Genomic DNA, 23,714 nt, shown 5'->3' on the forward strand with positions numbered 1-23,714 from the left:
CTTCTTAACAAACAGCACTCCGTCTTGATCTGTTTGCGTCTCCAACACCAATTAAAGAAAGAACTCAAAACCCGCTGATTTAAAACGGCTTTAAGCCTCTTAACCCTCAACTTAACTGAGCACATTATCCCCAGTTCGGCTTTACCCAAATCTAAAAACTTCTTGACTTGAGCTTACACACTATGGGCCAGTGTAACACTTAATTTGAAAGCTACAAAATTGATCTAAATGTATCTTTTTCCCTTATTTATATTATATTATTATATTATTCCCTTACTCATCTTTATTGCTTTTTGGTAATTTTTTCCTCGCTTTGTTTTCACTTTTTCATTGCTTTTTCTTAGCATTTTTTGTCATATTTTCATCACTTTTTTGTCACTTTTGTGTTGCTTTTTTGACACTTTTTCATCACGTTTTCATCACATTTGTGTTGCTTTTTTGACACTTTTTATTTCATCACATTTTCGTCACTTTTTTGACACATTTTTTGTCATTTTTTCATCACTTTTTTGACACTTTTTCATCATTTTTTTCATCACTTTTTGTTGCTTTTTTGACAATTTTTTTGACATTTTTTGGGACAATTTTTTCATCACTTTTGTTGTTATCATATTTTTGATGCTATTTCCAAGCAGCTTTTAGATTTGGCTAAAGCCAAACTGGAGGAAATTCAGTCAGTTCAGATGGGAGTTAAAAGGTTAATGTGTTAATGTTAATGTTAATGCGTCTGTTTTGCCTTGTTTAGATTTGATTGTATTTCTGTGGAGAGTCTTAGACTATCAAGCAAAGCACTAAACAAATAAAACTACCAATTAAACCACTAAAACTTCTCAAATAGAACAAATTCGACAACTGGCTAATATGCGAACAAAAGAAAAGCTTTTAACAATAACTATAACTACTACAAAGAGTGGATGGATAGAAGATTCCCTTTGCAAAAATACTCTTACGTCCAAAATATTCTCCTCACTGCTCCTAGAGACTTACTCAGGCCTTTTTTATGGCCTAACTTTTTAGCACTAATGTAAAATGTAGCTGATATCTCCCATCCGACAGCACTCATGAAAGTTGCAGAAGTGTCATTAATTTTCCATGCGCTCTTATGTGCTAATGGCTCACAGCGGTACAGCAGCAGCAAACAGGAGATGAGAAACGAACAACAATAAAACCTAATCTCTCAGGTCTTCTCCGGGCAACTGTTCAATTCACTTTATTGGGATCTAAAAGTGCCGCAGCCCCAGACAAAACTCTTATAAAACATATTGTTAATATTTAAAGAGACGGATAATTAAGAGTGTGTTGTATTAAGCAGCCTAGTTAATCCTGTTTGAGTTTATAATTGGTGATAAAACGCCTATGAATCCTTTACTTCTGCATTCTCTCCTCTCACAACTTCACACAAGCATTATCAAGAGTTTGTCCTGAGGAGAAGGAGGAGCAGTGTATAACAGCCACAGACATGTCATGTGCACTGTTTGTAAAAGCCCCTGATGGAGGCGGCTCATGTGAGAACAACCTGCTCATAGAGTGTGTTCCTCTTAAAACCTTCACTGTGAAGAAAAATCTTTATCTTAGGAAAATGACTTGAAAAGTGTTTGAATTAACGTGTCTGAATAACGACGTTTAATGCCGATTGTGAGCAGGTTCCTACTGTTCCTACTGAAATAAGATCGCCAATGGAACAAGAATTAAGCTGCTTAAAATCAACGAAAAATCAAAGAAATTTGAAACTGAAATCGTTAGTTGACGGGCTTGAACTGAAACAGGTGAAGCAAACCAAGTGTCACCTTGGATTGTCACTTTTCTTGGTCCGCTCACATCAATGAGATCATAGCCAAGATGGGAAAAGGTATTGCAATATCTAGGAAATGTATGGCATACAGATGTCTATTGCTAAACAGGCTGTACAGTCTCTTGTTCTGTGTCATTTGGAATAATGTCCAGTCCTTTGGTCATCTGCTTCACAAAAAGATCTTCACAAACTTCAAGTGGCACAAAACAGGGCAGCCAGGACTGTCCTTCAGTGTTCCTACAGGACCAATGTGGCACTAATGCATTCACGCCTGACTTGGCTTACAGTTAACAACCAAATTAAACTAAGACTAATTTCACTAATGTGGAATTCAATATTTAAAAAACACCCACAGTTCTTTTCTGAGCAGCTTGTGTCTGTAGAAAGCAGCCACAGATATGCCACTAGACGGGCACTGGGTGGTGATTTAAAACCTTCTCTGAATTCACCTCCTCCTTCCTCCTGCAGCTCCCTCCGCCCCCACAACAGTCTTTCACCATAGATGTCATTGTCCACACAGTAACCACAGAGTGTAACTACTCATGTAACCGTATTTAAATAGGGGAAACGTGGAAGAGCTTGGCCACTTCTAACTTCACCCCCATTTGGCCCCATGGCATGGAAGAGAGAAGAGGCTAAATGCTAACAACATCTTTGGTCTTTGGTAAAGACCAGACAGGTACGTATCAGCTCAAAGCTGTAAGAACATATCTCAGTATGCAAAAATGGTGGCCTGTTCTTTTAATATTACAATTTTACCGTTTTGTTCATAATTTCAGTCATTTCTGAAACATAAATCAAACTTTTATGCACTAACAGTTACTCAGTCCTCCCACAACTCAACTAAAATTCTCTCTGAGTACTTTTTTTACTCTTACTTGAGTAAATATTTCGGCCACTACTTTTTCCTTGAACTTGAGGCAAATTATTTTTAAGTAAAGTTGCTCTTACTTGAGTAAATATTTTGGCTACTCTACCCACCTCTATTTAAAATGTGTATCTTTTAATGTGGAGAAATTGATATTAAACTAGTTTTAATTGATTTGAAACTCTATTTCTGAAGATGTAAGACATTAGCAAGTAACAATTACCCAAATGTGATCTGTGAGCTCAATTTTACCCTACAAGCCAAATGTCACCCTGAATATAAAACCCGTCCCCTCACAGTATTTAGCAGGTGTGTGTAGTACCTGTCTGATGGGCTCGGGCACCCTGTATCGGCAGCAGCTGTGGGTGAGCCTCACTGCTGTGTCCAGGCTGATCTTGTGGCCGACGCTCACATAAACCGGTTTGGAGCTCTTCTCGCTGCTTCGCAAAGCCTTAAACAGGGAAAGAGAGAGCGGACATGCTGTGAAGTCAGCAGCCTTTCTTCCCCAGTGTTTAATATGTACCTTTGATTTGTTGTCCTTTGTTTTACCTTTCCAAGCACTTTGCCCGAGGAGGCAGTGAGAGGGAAGCTGTCTCCTCCTTTTTGCAGTGCGGCGATCTGAGCGGGGGAAAAAACAACACAAAGGATAATATCAAAGTCAATGGATGCAAAAACTTTAAACTATTGCAACTCGGAGGAGATTTAGAAGCTCTTGTGTTCTTGCGTTTCGAGAGTCATTCATCAAACACAGCATGCTTTCAGTGACAACCAGCCATTTTTTGGTTTATAATGTATTTTTCTACACATTTTGAAACACGACACCAATTATTTGTCCAGCCAGTATTTGAAGAACAAGCGGAAACAAGAGGAAAAGAAATGATCAGTAGAAAGCATTAATTTGTTCATAAACCACATTTGTAAAAGCCATATTCATTGGTATTTAAAGGTCCTATATCATGCCTGCCAGTCATGTGACTTTTGTTGTTATGGCGACCATTTTGAATACCGAAGTAGCATTATGTAGTACAACATGTAACAATAGCTCTACTCAGGATGAAAATGAAAGACAGTAACAGTGGCCTTTTCTTATAATAACAATTCATTGGTATATAGCGTTTTTCTGGACACTCAAAGACGCTTTTACATTGCACTATTCGTTCACTCCATACTCAGTGGTGGTAAGCTACTATTGTAGCCACAGCTGCCCTGGGGTAGACTGACGGAAGCGAGGCAACCAGTCTGCGCCATCGGCCCCTCCAACCATCACCAACCACTTACTCACTCACTACATTCGCTAGGCTTCCTGGTGTTACTAAACGGTCTCCCATCCAAATACCGACCAGGCCCTTCCCTGCTTAGCTTCCAAGGTCTGACAGGATTGGGCAGAGCAAAGGCGGTATGGCCAGCAATGATTGTACTCGCAATCATTGCTCAAGAAGATAAGAGTAAAAACATGACCCTAGAGACGCATGTTTATGTGATTTAACCAGGGACTGCTGGTCAAAATTAGCACAAGTACAACGCGGTACAATGCATCTCTCCTTTTCGAGGTTAATGTATATTGTACACTGCCCCCTTCAAATAAATGTAATATGTTAGCATGCTACCAGATAGCATTTAGCTTCAACAGCTCAGCTCTTACCTCTGCAACAGGAAGCCCTGAACCACACTCCAAACCTTGAATACAACATGTGACAGAGGTCAGAGCTGAGCTGTTACTGTGGTATTTCCTCAGTGTTCATAGATGTGAGCCACACATGTGTTTATCGTGTTGAAGGCATTGACAGTTGATTGCTCAAATAATTCAACTTTGGGTTAATCAGTCCACTGAATATTTTACCAGTAGTGCTGTGGAGCATCCAAGTGGTCTTTCGCCAACCAAAGTTGAATAGTTTGGGGAGGAACACTGCTGCAGTTCAGTGAGATTCAAGCGGTGTACTTACTTATTCCACACTCTCCTGTGAATGTTTACATGATATGGCCACTAAAAATATGATAAAATGTAAATGTTTAGGTGGTATTAGTTTAAGCAGACACTGTTTAATCATTCCTGTGATTTTGATCAGACCACATTTAGTGACCAACTTAGGCAGAAAAGTGAGAAATTCCAAACGGTTTACTTAACTTTTCTTGCCACTGTAACTGCACTGAGGAGTAACTTCCCTTATTGCTGCGTTATTTATATTTCTACTACTGCTACTGTTGCATGGGCAGCATCAATTCGGAGAGAGGGGCGGAGTTAACTGAATCCAAGTGTCTTGTCTTCTGGGTTGGAAAAATCCCCCCAGAAAATACTGATATTTCTCACAAAAATGAGCACTCCATAGTGAGAGAGGTACAATATATCATATAAATGCCCATAGTTTACTTTATTTATCAGAATTCAAGGTTAATCACCATCAGGGATAAAAAAAAAAAGTCTTGTGAGTAACTTTGCCTACTGTCACAGTGTAAAATTTGATGGATTAGATATCAGTCAAACATGGGGCATATCATTGCTTTTACCAAGCATCCCTGGGAATAAAAGCAGAACAAGAATCTACCGTAATTTTCCTTGACGTCTTGACGTTTTAAAAGAATGAATCTACGCAGCATTAATAGAAGTAAACAAAACAAAGTGTAATTAACATGAACCGCAGCAAATGAGATTCGCTCTTAATTGAGGATAAAAAGCCCTGAACTAAACAAATAAAAAGGTTGTAGATAGAGTTTAAAGAGTAAACAAAGGTCTCTAATCCCCACTCAACAAAACCTTGTCCACTGTGGCCTGGAGCTGATTATAAACAGCAGCATCTTGTTCTGAATCAATTTGAAAGAAATAACAATCCCACGGCAGCCATCAGTCCATCCGCATCTCAAACTCACACTCTTTTAAAGCCACACATTGATTTCTCCGCTCTTAACTGTGACTCCTCGTCTTTGTAAATGTCGGTTTATATTTGTGGAAAGTCAGTGGCCACGATGCGGATGCCGTGAAGCGAAACAGGACAAAATAAGGACTGAACCTGACCGTGACGAGAACTAACCCGGAAGTAAACCTGGCCTGAACAATCTCAAAACCATGACAAAAGCAAGGACACAACAAGAACTAGAGCTGGACTAAAACATTTCTAGTTTATAGAATATTTGTCCATTGTGCACCAAACAGTTGAGTCATGAGCAGAATGAACAAATACTGAAAAAATAGTAAAGCATTAAACTGGACATAGCACATAATTAATAATATTCCTGATTTGGTACATCTTAAAAGTGCATATGACAGGTTTTAATTCTTCTGAAAATATGACTTATTTAGATGGATAACACCTGTTGTAAGCAATGGCCGCTGGCTGCTCTGCTTTTTGACAACGACACGAGGGGCCGCCATTGCTGTCGTACCTCCATATGGCCACTAGTTTCCCATTGGAAAGCATTGCACTTAAGACACGTTAAAAACAACTTAAAAGCCTGGTCCCAATTTTTTGGAACTATCTAGAGCTTGATATTCCTCCTGTGATAACGCTGGGTTAGTTCACTCATTACCCATTGACAAAACATGGTTGGCACTGCAACAGTTTAAAAATGTTTACCATTATCTACATCACTTCCTGTCGGTGTCCAATCAGGAACTTTTTTGAAAAATCTTGCCGTATTTTCCGGACTATAAGTCACACTTTTTTTCATAGTTTGGCAGGGTCTTATATGTGATGTTTTCTTCTTTTATTAAATTCAAATATATAATTTCACATGCCACTAGAGGGCACTGCAGGCTAATCGAGCAGCTGAAAGAAAATTGGGAGAAAGCGAGAAGCGGAGGTTCCTCTTACAAAAGAAAACAAAGCTCAATGGCCACAGCTACAGGAACGAGTTCACAAATGAGAGCTTGTAAAACGTGCTGCCGGGAGAGGTTTGTCGACGGTGCAATTACGCCTCAGTGCCCAGGTCGTTGCCGTGGCGATTGTCCAGAAGTGACACTGAGGATGAAGATTTCAACGGATTTAGTGATTTGGAGTGAGATCGAGAGTTTGGTATGTTCTTTATGCTATAGTTAACTAACTGTTTATGCGACGTTGACATACCTGACACATTTAGTTCGTTGTTTATGCTTCATGTAGCTAACCATCAATGTGTTACGTTAGCATACCGTACGCCTACTCAGCCTGTTCATTTTTTGGCTTGTGCGTCTTATACTCCGGAGCAACTTAGAGTTTGGAAAATACAGTAAATATAATTGTGTTAACTATGTGACATATGCACTTTAAGTACGGATTCTTAACATTTTGCATCTCAACGTGTTGGATTTCCCTCTGCAGGCAGCTGTGGGAATGCTATAAAAAATGTAAAGTCATTTAGATAGAACTTTATTGCTCTCACAATGGAGAAGCAACTAAAATGCAGAGGACACTATTGAATTATGCAGCAAAATCCAGAACGAGCTTGAGCATGAGAAGAATATACACACAATCACATAAATGGTATTTCTCAATCCGAAGCAAAGATACAGCTCCAGGTTTATTTTTGATGGGGAAATTAAACACTCAATACAAGCTCAAATGTGTTCATGTTTTTCTGTAAAAGTAGCTCAAAGAAGAAGATGCCTCCAGTGCACACCAACAGCATCTTGCACACTGCCACACTTTCCTTCTATTTTTCATCTTTTTCCTGTAAAGTTTTGATAAAGGCATCAGAAAGTCAGTGACGCCGTAACAGGTGCATTTTGGGTTACGGGCAAGAGCGGCGAGGGGAAGCTTAGCCGCGGTGATGAATGGCTTGTCTGCGCCGCTGTGAGTGATTACAGCTAACAGCCAGAGGAGACACAGAGGGGGACAAGGAGGGAGACAGAGGTCCCGAAGTGTGTGGGGAAGCACAGCCGCAATGACGCTAGATTTGGGACAATGTACACAAGGGGGAGGGGGGGCCCGGGCTTACAAGTATAATCGCAATAAGGAAATTACAAAAGGTCATAGAATATTTTCTGTAAAAAAATTAATCTACCGTCAATTTAAGCGAAGGCCGGCAACCACCGAACTGAACTAGGCTGAAGGATGAACTTAAAAAGGCCAAGTTTGTGACGTCAAAGTGCCTCACGCTAATTGAAGTGGAAGGATTTAGGGAATTGAATTATAGGGTTGAAACTAATGCTCGGGGTCAAAAGCAGCAGGGCACTGACATAACTTTGAATGAGCTTATGACTGCTAAAACTGTGTAACCTCTCCCGTAACTTTGCCGTCAAACTTTGGTTGAATCATCAGATTAAAAAGTTAATACAATAATGCATCGGTCTGACGTACCAAGTTCACGTCAGTTCACGTCAGTGTGAGGACAGAGGGAAAGCAAGAGGATGTACAGAATGCATGTCGTCCTAGTGATAGTTTGTGAGCGTGTGAGTAAAAAATAAACTAAATCAAAATAAGGTACATATTGGAAGCAGATAAAAGTAATGGTGTCCCTGTTTTTCTTGCAGGGCCAAAAATGTTTTTAAAAGAGTTTAAAAATGCTAAAATTAAGTATTTTCCTCCCCCTACATGTTCCAGAAATGTCCTTATGTGTAGAATGAGCTCAGACCTGTTCACCACAACTGCATCTAAAATCCTGCACTGTCACTCAATAAGTTGTTAATTCGGGTTCGAAGCGCTGTCATGGACGAGCTTTATATAGAACCTGCAGGTACACGTATGACCTGAGGTGGCAGTAAAGAGTATAAAATGACCAACTTGCATCTAGCCCCTTTAAAGACCAATCTCACCGGAGGAAAGTTGTGGAAACGTTGTGGAGACACTGCGGAGACTGCCATTGATTTTGCGCTTTAAAAGGTCCTATCTCATCGGCCTGGAGACTAGATGGAGATTCAAGTTGCCACTGGTCAGGGAGTCTCTGAGTCGTCCCCTGGAGTCTCCATGGTCTCCGGGAGGTCTACGTGGCCTCAAGCAGTTGTGGCAATGTTGTGAACACTGTTTGTTGTCCTCAAGTGTCCTCAACCTGCAATGTCTCCGAGACCTGTCGGACACCTGTGACATACCAAGGAGATCTCAAAAACACTCCAAACGACTCTTTGAGATCTCCTTGGTATCTCACAGGTTGAGGACAACAAAGAGTATTCGCGACACAACTGCTTGAGACCGCGCACATGGAGACCACACAGAGACTTGGAATTGTTTCCATGCAGTCTCCGCTGTAATCTAACATGTTTGTTTTCACCAAGACTACGTCTCGGAGACATCTCTGTGACCAGCAGCGACTCAAGTCTCCAGGCTGGTAAGATAGGCCCTTAAAGGAGCTATACCTGATTGTACAAAACAGGGTCACTCAAATTTCAAATTGATATTTTCTGGTCCAAACTCATCTCAAACCTTCCTCCTGCATTTACAACATCAAATTCGTTTAAACCAGGTTTCACAACTTTCAGGGAGGAAAACTGTCACTTCACTGTAAAACATGCCTACAAGCCTGACATTTTATGACTGGCTTTTAAAGGCTTTTAAACCAGTGTTTTTTGGATAAATGTCTGCTTTTACCATATACTAAAGGGCAAAACAAATGTTATTCCAATAAGAGAAAATAAAAAAAATAAAAATCAAAGATGGCTTCTTTAAATGATGCCTTTCAGTGTGATTTTTCTTTGTATTTTAAAACAAATCTTTTAATTGAACGTTTTGAAGTTTTTTATGTTTACAACAATACAATAAAATAAAACAAAAATAGAAAAAAAAAGGGGTAGTAGGCGTAAACATACTTGTTTAAATGTGTCCAGAAACGGACCCCATATCAGATGAAACTCATCTACCTTTCCTTTTAGTTCAAAATTGATTTTTTCCAATTGGACATGTCTCATTACATCATGTAGCAAATGAATAAAGGTTGGAGGGTCGTTTCTATTCTTCATGAAATACAGGGATAAGTGGAGACAATACTATCCTGCACAGACAAGACTGGGCTCCAAGAAAATAAAAGAATGATTTGAAACTTCAGTTGCACACGGGAGTTTTTAAATGCATTGTCAAGATGTTCCATGAGCCTGCAGTAAATATTATTATATAAACCTGCACCAATCTAATGTTTTCAAAGCAAACATGACGCATTATGACACAATGATGTAACTTTGATTTTAAAAAAAGTCATAACTCTCTTGCACGGTTGCATCAGCGGCTTAAAAAGTAATACAGCACACAGTATATCCACCTAAGCTCAAATTTATGTAGTGGGCACTCGCTTTATTTGTTACGCAGGAAATCATGTGGCTTTTAGCGTGCAGCGTCTGGAATATTGTATTGATTTTATTCCAAATGACGCACCTGAAGCCACTGTCTCCATTTGTCAGACCTCGGGCCCGGCGCAACTTTATTTAATCTGCTATCCTGCGATTCTAACCCACACATTCATCAACATAACTTTGTAATATGGTAAATGTTCATTGGTCTCAATTTATACAACCTTTTCCACCTTCAGTTTTTTATTTTATCTTATGTTCAATGATTTTTTACCCATTTTCTAAAGTTATCTGAAATATTACTGAAGTCAGCTTTCTGTGAGGCAGCTTTATGACCTCACCAACGCAAAATAAAATTACCACTGATGCCAACTCTCTTTTAGACGCTTTATCCTCAAGTCTTTGTGAATTCATTAAAGACATTGTGCCCATGACCCCTTTGGAAATCATCAAAAACACAAACAATAACAATGTATTAATAACTGTTCGTTAAGGCAGAACTCGGACGCCTGTTCGTCACCGGCTGCAAACTTGTTTTCCCTTTTACAGGTCACCGAGGCGCCAGAGTAAAAACAAAGTCAACATTTGCATATTAATGAAAGCCAAATAATTTTCCTCTGCTCCCGGAGGTGTGCTTTCACCAATAGGTATTTGTTTCAGGGCCTATTTGTATTCAGGAAACTGCACGATCATTAGTTACAACGTGAGGCCTTGGCTTGAAGTAAAAGTCACAGCCAGAATAGCTCCAATATGTTGAGGGACCAAACGTATTCACAGACAACTGCAAATGTTGCCCTTTGCTGCACTCTGTCCTTGCTTTTTCATTGTCAGAAACGCAGCCGGAAACTTTGAATTAATCGAATACGACAAACTACAGCACAAGTTGGAATGATGCGAAATTAATGTTATTTGTACTCAGCGTTCAGAGGAATCAAAACCTGCCCAAAATGGATATAACATTGGATAAACATTTATTTTGATATCAATGTGTTCCTCTGACGATCCAAACCCATCCCTTTCTTTCTCTCACAGAAAAAGAATCCGGCCACCCTGCTACCCTTACTTTCTATTCAAAATGAAGAGCAGGGTTTCCCGCAGCGCTGTCCTGTTTAGACGGCCGCCTAAACAACTCAACCCCTTCTTCAAAAAAAAAAAAAAAATTTAAAATAATATATATTTATATATATAATATTCTGAGTTTCTGTTAAAGGGGGGGTATTATGCAAAATCGACTTTTTCAAGCTTTACATCATGTTTTTATGTCATTCCCTCATTAAAAACATACCTGAAGTGTTGCCTTGGCACATTCACGTATTTTTGAGTAATCTTTGAGTAACTTGGCTGCCATTTTAGGGATAGGTTTTAGGGATGGGTTTGCCTGAGTCCTCCTAGGAACGCCCCCACCTCCTGGAGACGCCTCCGAGCTTTCGTCACCAGCCGAGTAACCAACCACTGCTCCTCAGCAGAACCCCCTCCCCACTGATGCCACAGACAGCGTGTGGAGGGGGCGTGTCGGAAAGGCTCAGAGGTTCTTAAAGAGACAGAGGCCTATTTCAAGACATTTCCTACAGCCATTTTGAGAGAGCAATTTTATACAAGGCAGTTATTCTAATTTACTGCATTTACAGACCAACAGAAGGTTTCGTCATTATTGTAGTGTGTTATAGACTGGTGCTATGTGATTGAAAAAAGCATAATACCCCCTCTTTAACAATATGAACTGTAAACGTAAAGCAGGTTACACAAGTCAGTGACTGACATAACACAGACTCGATGGGGCCTAATAATAAATATTAGACTATTATATTAGGACAATATGCAGCTCATGGTAAATGGTCTCAACTTATGTAGCGCTTTTCCACCAATTAGGCAAGCGCTTTACAGCAAAGATCCACTCACCCATTCACACACCAATGTACACAGACACTGGAGGCGAGGTGGGTGAAGTGTCTTACCCAAGGACACGACGACATTGTGCATCGTCATGACTCATGAGACAGGATTCGAAACCCCCGATCTCCCAATTATGAGACGACCCGCTCTAAAATCACGTGAAAATCACTTTTCCAATGCGATTCTGGCCGATCGCATTGGAAAAGGGAGCTGTGTCTTCAGGTAAGTTTGCTTTCATATAAGTGGGCTAAGAACTCTAGGGCTATAAAATGAAATTAGTTTATTGTTTATAGTTTACAGAGCGACTGGAGCGCAACCTGAAGCGGCTCCTCCTGGGACTGTCCCTGAGTGAGAGCTTCTCTGTGTGGGTGAGCTGTGCAGAATGTGTCTTTATAGTTTCTTACGTACGTACGTACGTGTTAGTCAAACTGAATGTGCCACATAGCTGCTCCGTGGTGAATAATTTTTGGCCGTGTATTTAGCCGGCACTTTGTTATTTTTGCGGTGAGACAATCGCATTCCTTGCCTTGTGGAGGGCCTGCACCGCTGCATACACCGTGGAGTTTGGCAGAGAGATAGAGTTATTGTGCAGATAGATAGAATACGGATAGCCATTGTTGCCGCACAGTATCCGGTACTTTATCACATATGTTTTGGAGCTGTCCAAAATTGGCTGAATTTTGGAAGTCTGTTTTTATGTTTTTTCCTAAGGTACTAAAAACCCACATTGAGCCATTCTCAATTTCGAAAACTTTTGGGGTAACGTTACCCAGATTAGGTTTGAACACTGCTGATAAAATAATGATAGCTTTTGCTACTCTTTTCTCCAGGCGACTTATTCTTAGAAAATGGAAGGACAAATCTCCACCCACATTTAAGCATTTGGTGAACGATTTGATTCAACATCTAACTTTGGAGCAAATTTGTTACTCTATACAGGGCAATATACAAAAATGGTATACTGTGTGGCAGCCAATCCTCTGAATTATCAAAGAAATGGACTTTGATGTCATGACTCTATAATGGTAAAGAGAGGCCTTTTCTGTATTGTTTTTTTTTCTCAATGTCATTTACAATATTTTCATTGTTCATGATACTCTGGTGCAGTGGGTGGGTAGGTGAGAATGAGGGTTTTTGTGTGTATGTGTTTTCTGTTTGTTAAAAAGGGAAAATTCAATAAAAAGAATCAAGGTAAGATTATTACAGTCGCAGTGTAATAATAAAATAATAATAATAATACATCAAACTTGTATAGCGCTTGGACACTCAAAAACGCTTTACATGTGGAATTAAACAAAACAAAAAAGGGGGTTTAGGAAAAAGCTAGTTTGAACAGGTGGGTTTTGGGTACTGATTTAGTTGGTAGTGAGTCAGAGTTTCTAATGGGCTGTGGGAGTGAGTTCCAGAGGGTGGGGGCGGCGATGGCGAAGGCTCGGTCCCCCAAGGTCCGGCGGTTCGTGCGGGTGATGGGAGTGAGGCGGTTGGAGTTGGCTGAGCGGAGGCAGTGGGTGGGTTGGTGTTGTTGCAGGAGCTCGGTGAGGTAGGGCGGGGCCAGGTTATGGAGGGATTTGTAGGTGAGGAGGAGGAGCTTGTACTGAATACGATATTGAACAGGGAGCCAGTGGAGCTGCTGGAGGACGGGGGCGATGTGTTCTCTGGACCGGGTGTGGGTGAGGAGGCGGGCAGCAGAGTTCTGGATGTATTGCAGTAGTCGAGTCTGGAAGTGATGAATGCGTGGATGAGGATTTCAGCTGTAGACTGGGTAAGGGATGTTGTTGTTGATGTGTGTTTTGTATGAGAGGGTGGAGTCCATTATGATGCCGAGGTTGCGTACAGAGGGGGAGGGGGTGACATTGTGACCGTCAATGAGGAGGGTAAAGTTCTGGACAGAGGGGAGAAGAGATTTTTTAGTGTGACTCATTTCCCATTGACGTAACATTGTCGGCATGGCAACAGTTTCATATTGTTGTCCTCTATCTATGTCACTTCCTGTCAGTGTCCAATAAGGAAGTGAAACAAAAAAAATCACAAAAAATGGCCAAACTAAAGAAAGCAGGTAAAGCTTCATAAAATCTTATATATAATTGTGTTAACAATGTTTTATAAAAAAAAAAAAAAAACATCTTATGTGTCATTTTGTTTTTTCCCTGTTACTTTGAACATGGTCGGATATCCATGGTAACAGTGAGAATTTGAAGAATACCTTCGTTAAGGACTCATTTGAAAACGTATCATTTAAACATCACTGTCTGAACCCTCCTGGCTGGACAAAGTACAGATTTTGAATTACGACTGTTGAATTACAGGTGACAGATGTCCACGACCAGCGAATCAGAAGATCTCTCCTGCAAAGAGTGCCGAAAAATCATCTCCAGACAACTGGTAGAGATAGAGAGACAACAGGACCAAATACAAAGTCAAAGAGAACCCATGAGAGCCCTGCGGAGGGAGCTTAACACCACAAAGGCCGAGCTGAGAACCATCAAGATCCACAGAGAAGGCAAAGAGGAGATGAAGAGCATTTCCCAAGACATGCTAAGGCTTGCTATTGTCAAACTGCGCAGTGAAGTTGAGAAGAATGAAGAAAATACGGACGAAATTCAACGACTGCAGGACAAAATTAAAACAATAGAAAGTGAACGGCACAGAATTGACAAGGAAAAAGGATGTGAGACTGTAGCTGAAGTCAAAGTGGACACACAGGACACAGACGGAGAAGCAGATGTCGCAGAAGCCCCAGAAAGCATCAGCCAGGATGCTCTTCAAGACGTCAGCGAGAGGCAGATTACCTCCTGTGCCCGTGAATCATCAAAAGCCCATCTAGAAAGCGAATTCTCTGTTTGGAAGAGAGACAATAGCTTCAAACCCGCCAAGATCGATGTCCGAAAAACACCCTGCATAACTGACGCGATTGACAGGGCACCTGGTCCCGGCTCTAATATCTGTGATAAAAAGTCAATCGCGGGAAGATTAAACGTGGAGCCAACGCAATCCGACACGGAGAGCGGTGGGAGTGACGTTTCAAGCAACGAGGGCTATAGTGATGCCGATACATCCAGCGATCCGGAGACCATTGTTGCGGACGATTACTCAAGCATTCCGTATGTTACTGTCACCTATGACCCCGATGTGGAAGCCTTGGAAAAAGCCGCCACAGAGACCAATGGGCGCATGTTAAAGAACGTGGCAGTTGTGGCTGGGATTGTCGGCGCCTGTGTCCTGGGCGTTGTAGCGTTCTTCAGAAGTTAAACCCTCCATCACAGCCATTGTGATAGAGGGGTCAAAGTTGGACTCCTGCGGGGCCTCACTTCAGGGGGACCTCCAAAGGTTGTCCAAACATAATTCAGATACAAATAAATGGTTTGAAATGATTCTTACTGTATTTGTTTATTTGTAGTAAGTATTCAGCCTGTGTTAATCTTTGAAAAGAGTGAATTCCTGTTGTTGGGGGGCCCCGTGGGAACTTTTGATCGATAAAGGGGGCCGCGATGTATTAGACTTTGGGAAGGGCGCTTTGTAAAGAATAGGAAAAGTGTAAAAGGAGAAAAATGACTGGCTGTGAGTGTGGAGCGCAGTCGAAAATGGTGAGGAGGCACTCCATAGTAGTCAAAAGGTAAAAGTCCTTTATTAAAACATGGACGAGGTAATTAAAAAAATAATTTTGGCAGACGCATCTTCATCAGGGCAATATTTTGGAGTCTTTTTACACCCGTGGGACCCGCAGCAGCGCTCATTTTCTACTCTCAATAGGAAAAGTGTGTAGTCTGCTTCTCTGTGTGCGTTTCCCCTAAGATCTTTAAATACCTGTGACTGGTGCTCCTCATCCTTGTACACGCCTTCCACCTGCAGCAGGTTTTTGGCCACGCCCACACACGGTATGTCCGACAATACGCCCAGGTGACACGCGATACCGAACTCTGAAGAGGAAATGCTGTAGTTAACACAAGCATAATAGAATGACTGCTCCATTTAGTTTTTTCTTTATTTATCTGAAGGTCTTGTGTAGTTACATTAAAAAGATAACTGCACCAGATTTAGCACCATGCTCATTTCCTGTAGTCCTTACACAATAAAATACATGTCAATAAAAGGCAATTTACAAATACAAAGTGCAATATAACGTGTGCAATATCGTCAAATTTACAGCACGTTATTTAGCAGCATTATTTAAAGTGCCTTTTGTAACATAAACTACACTTAATTTGTAACTTGTTGGTCCATGTTTTTTGTATGTCTGGTTATTGGGGGAAGTCAGAGTTTCAGACACAGGAGTAGGGGGCGCCAGGGCCACGGAACGTGACAACTTTTTGACTGTTTCCAAGGGTGAAAAATATTATCCACAGAACTATTGGTAGAACTATTTTCTATGTACACCTATTATTTATAGCTCATTCCTAATAGAAATGCTTAATTTAGTTGAATTGGTTGGATTGGAATCTCTCCATCGTGAGATCAATACAGTCTAATCTTATCTTTTATTGTTGCTCTTTCTGTGTGAGATGAAAAGGGGGAGTGCAGAGGCTTTGTAAACAAAGAAACCACACTGAAAATTGCAGCTGCACAGGGCCGGCCCTAGGCATAGGCGACCCAGGTAGTCGACTAGGACACCCTCTGCTGGAGGGGGTGCCAAAATACGTTTTACTTTTTGAACCCCACGCTCCCGCCATCTTCAACATCGCCGATTTTCGGACGTAACTTTGGAACAGAAAGTGATAGAGACTTTTGTGCTGGAAACTAGAGCTTTCAAGCTTTCAAACGAGACCCCACAGGTGCCTCTACGCCCCCGGGGAGCCGTGTAACATGGAGGAGATTATGTGTAAATTTACTTCAGAAGTAGAGGGTCCTCCTCCAATGTAACTGTTGGGCACGTTTCATGAAGCACACGTTCTGCCTTTTTTCTTTTTTTTTTAAATGAATAGATAAACAGAATATACAGTAATATAATGGCGGCACGGTGGCACAGCGGTTATCGCTCACGCTTCACAGCTAGAAGGTCCAGGGCTCGATTCCCACCTGGATGGGGCCTTTCTGTGTGGAGTTTGCATGTTCTCCCCGTGTCTGCGTAGGTTTCCTCCAGGTACTCCGGTTTCCCCTACCACTAAAAACATGTACTATAGATTCCCCTCTGGGGCCAGGACTCCCCTGAAAAAGAGATTCTTAATCTCAGTGGGACTATCCTGGTTAAATAAAAGTAAATAATTGAAAAATAACAACGATAATCAGAATAAAATAAAATAAAACTATCCTTCTCCATATCAAAAGTGTGTCCAAAAGGATTCAGAAAAAAAGCAACAACCCCCCTCCATAAAAAAAAACAACTAGGCCTATAGAATTTTATTTTGGTCAGGCTTCGTGCATGTGCGCGATAGAGAAAAACAAGGAGAAATGGAAATGGGGGGGGGCGCAAAAAATCAATCTTGCCTAGGGGCCAAATTGGCTAGGGCCGGCCCTGCGGCTGCATCGTATGCCTGCAGGTTTTGGCTGGGTTTTCCGATGCTTCTGTGTGTGACTGGTCGCTGATACCTGCCACAGTGCCACAGCTTGTTGTTAAATCACCGTTAGTGGATCAATACAGGACATAATATAAAGTTAAATCAGCCAATACGCCAGAGTCTTACCTCTGTAATGGAAGAGACCGTTCCCATCTACAAACACCACCTGTGAACATAAAGGAATACGTTTACTATTTCACAAAGTAATTCAAGGTCAAGGGGTTAGAGACAAAGACAGCGCCATCTAAAAGAGAGAACACTTTCAAAGGCTGATTCATGTGAGTTGCAAACCTGTGGCATGAGCTCTGACTTGTTGCGTTGAAGTCTCTTTAGAGCCTCCAATAGAGAAGGCGTTTCTCTGAAAGCCAGAAACCCCGCCATGTACGGCATTGTGAGGGCAACCATTGTACTCTCCTCATATAAAACCTGAGAAACATAAAAACAAACATTCAAGTTCAACCACAGTAACAAGCATTTATCACAGAACACCTTTGCCTTGTGGTATTGTATTAACAAGCCAAAATGCAATATAGTGGACAACAAACAAGGTACATAACAGGAGCATAGGTACAAGCTCATTTAGATGACAGAAAACCTTTATTCTTTCATTTTCAAAGCCATTCGAACACACTACACATTACATTTGGGCAGTTATTGTGCTGCCAAAGGCCCGAGGTGGCAGTGTTGGAGTAAATTGAACACAAGCGGGGAACCTAATCGTATCACTGGACGACGTTTCCAAACATTTCATTATTAGCCTTGTTGGAGCATGTGTTGCTGCTGTGCCCTGACAAAAGCAATTTATTATGTGATATTACATAACAGGAAGGGCCGGTCGCTTTTAATGCACAATAAATAGAAAAGAAGATGAGGGTCTGTGAAAGAGTACAGCTAAATGTGTTTATTGTGAATGACATTGAAGGGGGTTGTGAGCATAAAAATGTTGGAAAAATCCCATAGTCCATGTATATAAAAATCACATATGTAAGGTTTGGCTGCAGCTGGGAGTCGATAAAAATACAAAGATAAATTCCATGTGAATTTTATTGGAAAAGACAATCCAAGAGTTCAAAGTATCTGATCATAAAAAGAGGTTTTATAAATTCCTGTTTGCTTCCTTCCAATAATGGCATGTATTTAGTAGCTGTAAAGGAGTGATGATGGGAGGGGTCACTGCCATTAAAAGGACCTCAACAAAAACAGATTCCAGGCCAATGTTAATGTTTTTATTGCTAGATTTGTTGTTTGATCCTTACTCTGTCTTGTTACTCTTTTCAAACATTGTCATGGGTCAGATTGTAGTTATAACTTAGGAGTCCGGCTCCACTCAGGGTGGGAACCTGTGGGTACCTCATGATTCGCTACCATACGCGATACATGGCTTACGATAACGATAATCTCACGATACACTGATACTGTGATAATCAATATATTGTACAAAAAAAACCTACAATCAATCACGATTAAAAAAAAAAAACATGCAACATAAATAACATCATAAATAACAAACTGAAAAGCCGGATGTGCACAACAATCTACCCTCTTTCCTCTTAGTGCAACAAAGTGCCTTCAGAAGTTGCCTGATGATTTCTGAATGATCACATGTTGACCTCATGACTAATTAGAGTCTTCCTGTGTGTGATCTAATGTCAGTTCAAATACAGCTGCTCTGTGATGGTCTCAGAGGTCTGTTTAGAGACTATTGGGGAGCAGACAGCATCATGAAGTCCAAGAACACACAAGACAGGTCCGGGACAAAGTTATTGAGAAGTATAAAGCTGTATAAAGTATAAAGATTTCCAATGCTTTGAACATCTCTCAAAGTACAGTGAAATACACCATCCAGAAATGGAAAGAGTCTGGCATCACTGCAAACCTACCAAGACCCGGCCGTCCTCCTCAACTTACTGACCAAACAAGGACAGCACTGACCAGAGCTGTTACCAATTTCAATTAAATATATTTATGATCAAAATGGCAAAATGTTGAAAAGTTTTTGTTCGTTTGTTTGTTTGTTTGTTTGTATACTTTATTGTCCCCGTAGGGAAATTTGTCCTCTGCATTTAACCCATCCTTCGATGCCGCTGGGGCGACCCGTAAGGAGTAGTGGTTGACGACAGTGCTGCGCCCGGGGACCCATCTCCATGATGTGGAGCCAGGCTGATGGTCAGAATCACCTGGCTGGAAGATTCACCTATTGCACATGTTTTTACTGGTAGGGGAAACCGGAGAACCCGGAGGAAACCTACGCAGACACGGGGAGAACATGCAAAGTCCACACAGAAAGGCCCCGTCCTGGTGGGAATCGAACCCGGGACCTTCTAGCTGCTAACCGCTGCGCTACCGTGCCGCTAAAGTTAAAGGAGGGCGGATACTTTTGCCACTGTATAGAACTTTTCCACCTATATTAGGCACTCAAAGTGAGGAACCACTCACCCATTCACACTTTCATTCATACACCAATGTACACAGACACTGGGGGCGAGGAGGGTGAAGTGTTGTGCCCGAGGACACAACGACAGTGTGCATCTTCAGGAGGCGGGATTCGAACCCCTGAACTTCCAATAATGAGCCGACCCGCTCTACAATCTGCACCACTGTGGGGTTTTTGTTTGGTCCTGACATTAACACTTGAGGACAGAACTCACCTCCAGCTGTGGGTAGCTTAGGACCACCAGCTGGGCACAAGCGTTGACCTCGTCCCCTTTGATGAAGGACAGGTCCACTCCTGCAACTCGCTCCAGTCCCGAGAAATCTGGACTTTTCTGCCAGGGCTCAGTGTCCTGCTCCACCACCTGCTCTCGGAGACGGGTCTGCTCACTGGACAGAACAACATTTTATTGATAATGCTGCAATTTTTCATAATAATGACCTAAAGATTTGTAACCAATACCACATGAAAAAGATAAATGAGGAGCGGAGGGAGTTGAATCCTCAGCTGTTTTTTTTTTTTTTTTTACAACAGCACCCTCACACATGGCAGTGGGGCTTACGAGCGACAGGCAGCATAAGGAGGACATAAATACAAAAGCATTAAATAAAAGCTGGTCTCTTCATCACAATCTCACAAATCAATAGCAGTTTGTAGTGGCACCAGCTCAACAACGCAAGGACAAAAGAGAAGCAGCATCTGTTGGAGGCTGAAGGAGCAGAGCAAGTCGACGAACACAGTCTGAAGTGGACTCAATGGAGATTTAAAACATTGCCATTTAAATTCTTTACGATATGGATATCAGCCCTCTGCATTTGCATGTCTCCAAAGCTTGGGTTGATCTGGACAATCCAGCTGGAGGATGTTCATCATAGGGACCGATGAAGGAAACCCACCCAGACATGACGAGAACTCCACACACATTTGTTGTATTATTATAAACAATGATCAACTTTGCTATATTAAAAATCAACTATACATTACTATTATTATTATCATTATTATTATTCATTTTTACAATACAGTTCCACCAGGTGTTCCTATTCAATACAGCCACCCACTTAAGCTTCAAGTTTTTAAATAAAACCAGCCCCAAATGTCACCAATCTGAGAATATGGCTCATACAGGAAACTAAAACAGTATGACATTACTTTATGACCAATTACCTGACATTATACTTTTAAGCCAGAGCGCCAGAGTTTCCTTACTGAATACTGCATTGATTCTAGAAGATTAGTTTAAAGTAAATTAAACTTTAACATCTTTGTTTTTCATTTAAGTCTCTATTTCAACGAGGCAGGACTTAAATACCTTTAAAAAAGTGAAGTCATCGGTCGAATGTTGTAATATTTCGATCATACATTTAAAACATTCACTTACACCATTCAAAGCATACAGTGAGAATAATTCAACTCGCACTGAAAGGATTAGCAAAGGCAGATAGAGCGGTCTTACCTCTCCCACTGCTGCACTAATTCTTCTGTAGGAGGATCAGCCATCAATGTCGATCAATAAAGTCACATTTAGCCAAAAATGTGTTTGTAAAGTCCATAAAAATCCACAGGCACATGAAGCAGTGTTGTCTTCCGGGTCTTACGTCACGCGGAAGGCGGGGTTACGCGTTTCCATGGAGATGTCCCTCCGTGTACGGCGGGTTAATGCTGCCCTCTAGAGGCACTAAAAAGAGACAAACCTTTGAACATTCATAAAGGCCTATTAACTCCTTAACCCCCACATTAACAAAGTGCATTTTCTCCATTTCGGCTTTACCCAAATCTTAAAGCTAAGTGTAGCATCCAGTCAATTTACGAAGGCCAGAACTGGTGGTGAAATGACTTTTATTTTCCATCCTTGTCGTCATCAACCAACGTAAGAGCTGAATAAGACAAATCAATACCATGCGTTACTGTTACAGCTCGTTACATTAGCTTCTTTTCCATTAGCATTTACAAAATAACCATTAACATTTCAAGATGCTCAGAAAATATTTCTATAAATGTACAAACCTTGTTCCCAAATGACTGAAGCTAAACCTTTAATTTGAATCGCCTTTTTTCCGTAGTTTTTCTGTTTTTAACCGTGAACCTTTTTCCGACTTTTTCTGTCGTCTTTTTCTCCGTGCAATCTAACTTCCGTTATTACGCTTCCGGTTTCTATAGTTACCAAAATAAAACCTCGATACTATAGCGGTAGTCAAAATAATGTAAAAGTACTTTCTCGGTCTTTACACTCCCACCAAATTATTTTCTGTTACACACATAAAACACAAATAATTTCTTCCTGTTACTTAACCAAAAATAGTTATAACCTTGTAAACATGTTACAACTGTAACTTCAACATTTCAATACACTTTAAGCATTGCAAATTTACTTTTCAGTCTTCTAGTAGCAGAACTAATTTATGAACTGGGCGTTCCACTACAGACGTTTTGTTCACACGTTGACCCTTTGTGGTAAGATTTCTGTCTGCAAAACCTATTTTGACCTTTCTGACAAGTCCATCTGTATCTTTTACAGTGTCTAAAATTCTTCCAAGTTTCCACTGGGATCGTGGTTGCATTTCATCTTTGTCCATTACTATGTCACCTATTTGCATGTTTCTTTTAGGCTTGTGCCATTTCTGTCTGGCCATAATGTTCTGAAGGTACTTCCTTTTCCATCTGCTCCAAAACTGTTCGAGCAAGTACTGTACTTGACGCCATCGTTTTCGTGCATACAAGTCCTCCTTAACGAACTGTCCTGGGGGAGGCAGAGGAGTTGAGGTCTTCATTGTAACAAGATGATTTGGAGTTAGCGGCTCCAAACTGTTTGGATCGTTGAGACTGTCCGTTGTTAGGGGGCGGCTATTTACTATAGCTGCTGCTTCATACAAGAAGGTTCTGAGTGACGAGTCGGTGAGTCGACCTGGTGTGAGAGCCAATGTTGCAATAAGAACGTTTCTCACAGTCCGTATCTGTCGTTCCCATACCCCACCTGCGTGACTAGCATGAGGTGTGTTTAGGACAAAATCACATTGTTTTTCTGCAAGGAAGGTTGTCAGTTTATCAGTGTCAATTTCATCTTGTGCTGCATTCAGTTCATTTTTGGCACCTACAAAGTTAGTACCCTGATCGCATTTTATTTGTCTGACAGAGCCTCTTAAAGCGATAAAGCATCTGAGTCCATTTATAAAAGTGTCCGTTGATAGGTCCTCTAACATTTCGACATGAATTGCACGTGAGTAGAAGCATGTGAAAAGAAGACCGTACCTTTTATATTCTTTCCTTGCTTGTTTGGTCAGGAACGGTCCAAAAACGTCCATACCACAGTATGTGAAAGGCGGAGAATGTTCAATTCTTTCTGTGGGTAAGTCTCTCATTTTTTGTCCTTCCACAGGTCTCCTTTGTTTCCGACAAAACACACACTGGCGAATGTAGGTTGTAACCATTTGACTTAATTTTGGAATCCAATAGCCATTGGATCGTATCTCGTTCATTGTGAAGCCCTTTCCCTGATGATTGACCCTTTCGTGACAGTGGGCAATTATCAGTTTTGCGATGTGATGTTCTCTGGGAATGATGGTTGGATGTTTAAATGAGCTGGGAAGAGATGAGTGATGGAGCCTTCCTCCCACCTTGAGCACATTGTCCTTGTCCAAGAAAACATCCAAGTTGTACATTTTGTTGTTCTTTGGAAGTTGTTTGCCTTTGTTTAAAGCTTCTATTTCATTTTGATATGCTTGTCTTTGTAAGTCTTTGATAATCACAGTTTCTGCGTTTTGTCTTTCAGTTACAGTAGTGAGTGTCTTTGATTTGTCTTTGAGCAGGTATCGTCTGAGACGTGCAACTGCGCTGACTGCATGGGACCAGGATGAGAACTTTGTGAGCCTGTCACTAAGACTTTTATGTTCAACAGTTTGTGTGCTTAGTGTCTGTACTTTTCTCACCTCTGGGTCTCCTACTGGAAGTTCGACTGTTTCTTTGGTTGGAAGCTGTATTTTCTTTTCCCACAGGAAGTGAGGGCCTGTGAGCCAAATAGATGAAAGCAGTTCATTTACAGATGTGCCCCTGGA

General features: G+C 41.1%; 1 protein-coding gene across 1 annotated transcript in view; it reads right to left on the reverse strand.

Moving 5' to 3' along the window:
* LOC306960885 (endonuclease V-like) overlaps positions 1–21,261 on the reverse strand; it is a 94,883-nt gene extending 73,622 nt beyond the window's left edge. Inside the window, exons 1-7 of the mRNA XM_079553488.1 lie at positions 21,119–21,261; positions 19,880–20,051; positions 17,523–17,657; positions 17,358–17,397; positions 15,544–15,656; positions 3,210–3,278; positions 2,983–3,111 (exon numbers count right to left, since the gene is read on the reverse strand). Of these exons, the coding sequence (XP_079409614.1) occupies positions 2,983–3,111; positions 3,210–3,278; positions 15,544–15,656; positions 17,358–17,397; positions 17,523–17,657; positions 19,880–20,051; positions 21,119–21,162 (702 nt within the window). The 5' untranslated portion in view covers positions 21,163–21,261. The remainder of the gene's footprint in view (positions 1–2,982; positions 3,112–3,209; positions 3,279–15,543; positions 15,657–17,357; positions 17,398–17,522; positions 17,658–19,879; positions 20,052–21,118) is intronic.
* Positions 21,262–23,714: the final 2,453 nt, after the last annotated feature.

Source organism: Gobius niger (assembly GCF_951799975.1).
Source record: "Gobius niger genome assembly, chromosome: 3".
NCBI classification, from domain to species: domain Eukaryota; kingdom Metazoa; phylum Chordata; class Actinopteri; order Gobiiformes; family Gobiidae; genus Gobius; species Gobius niger.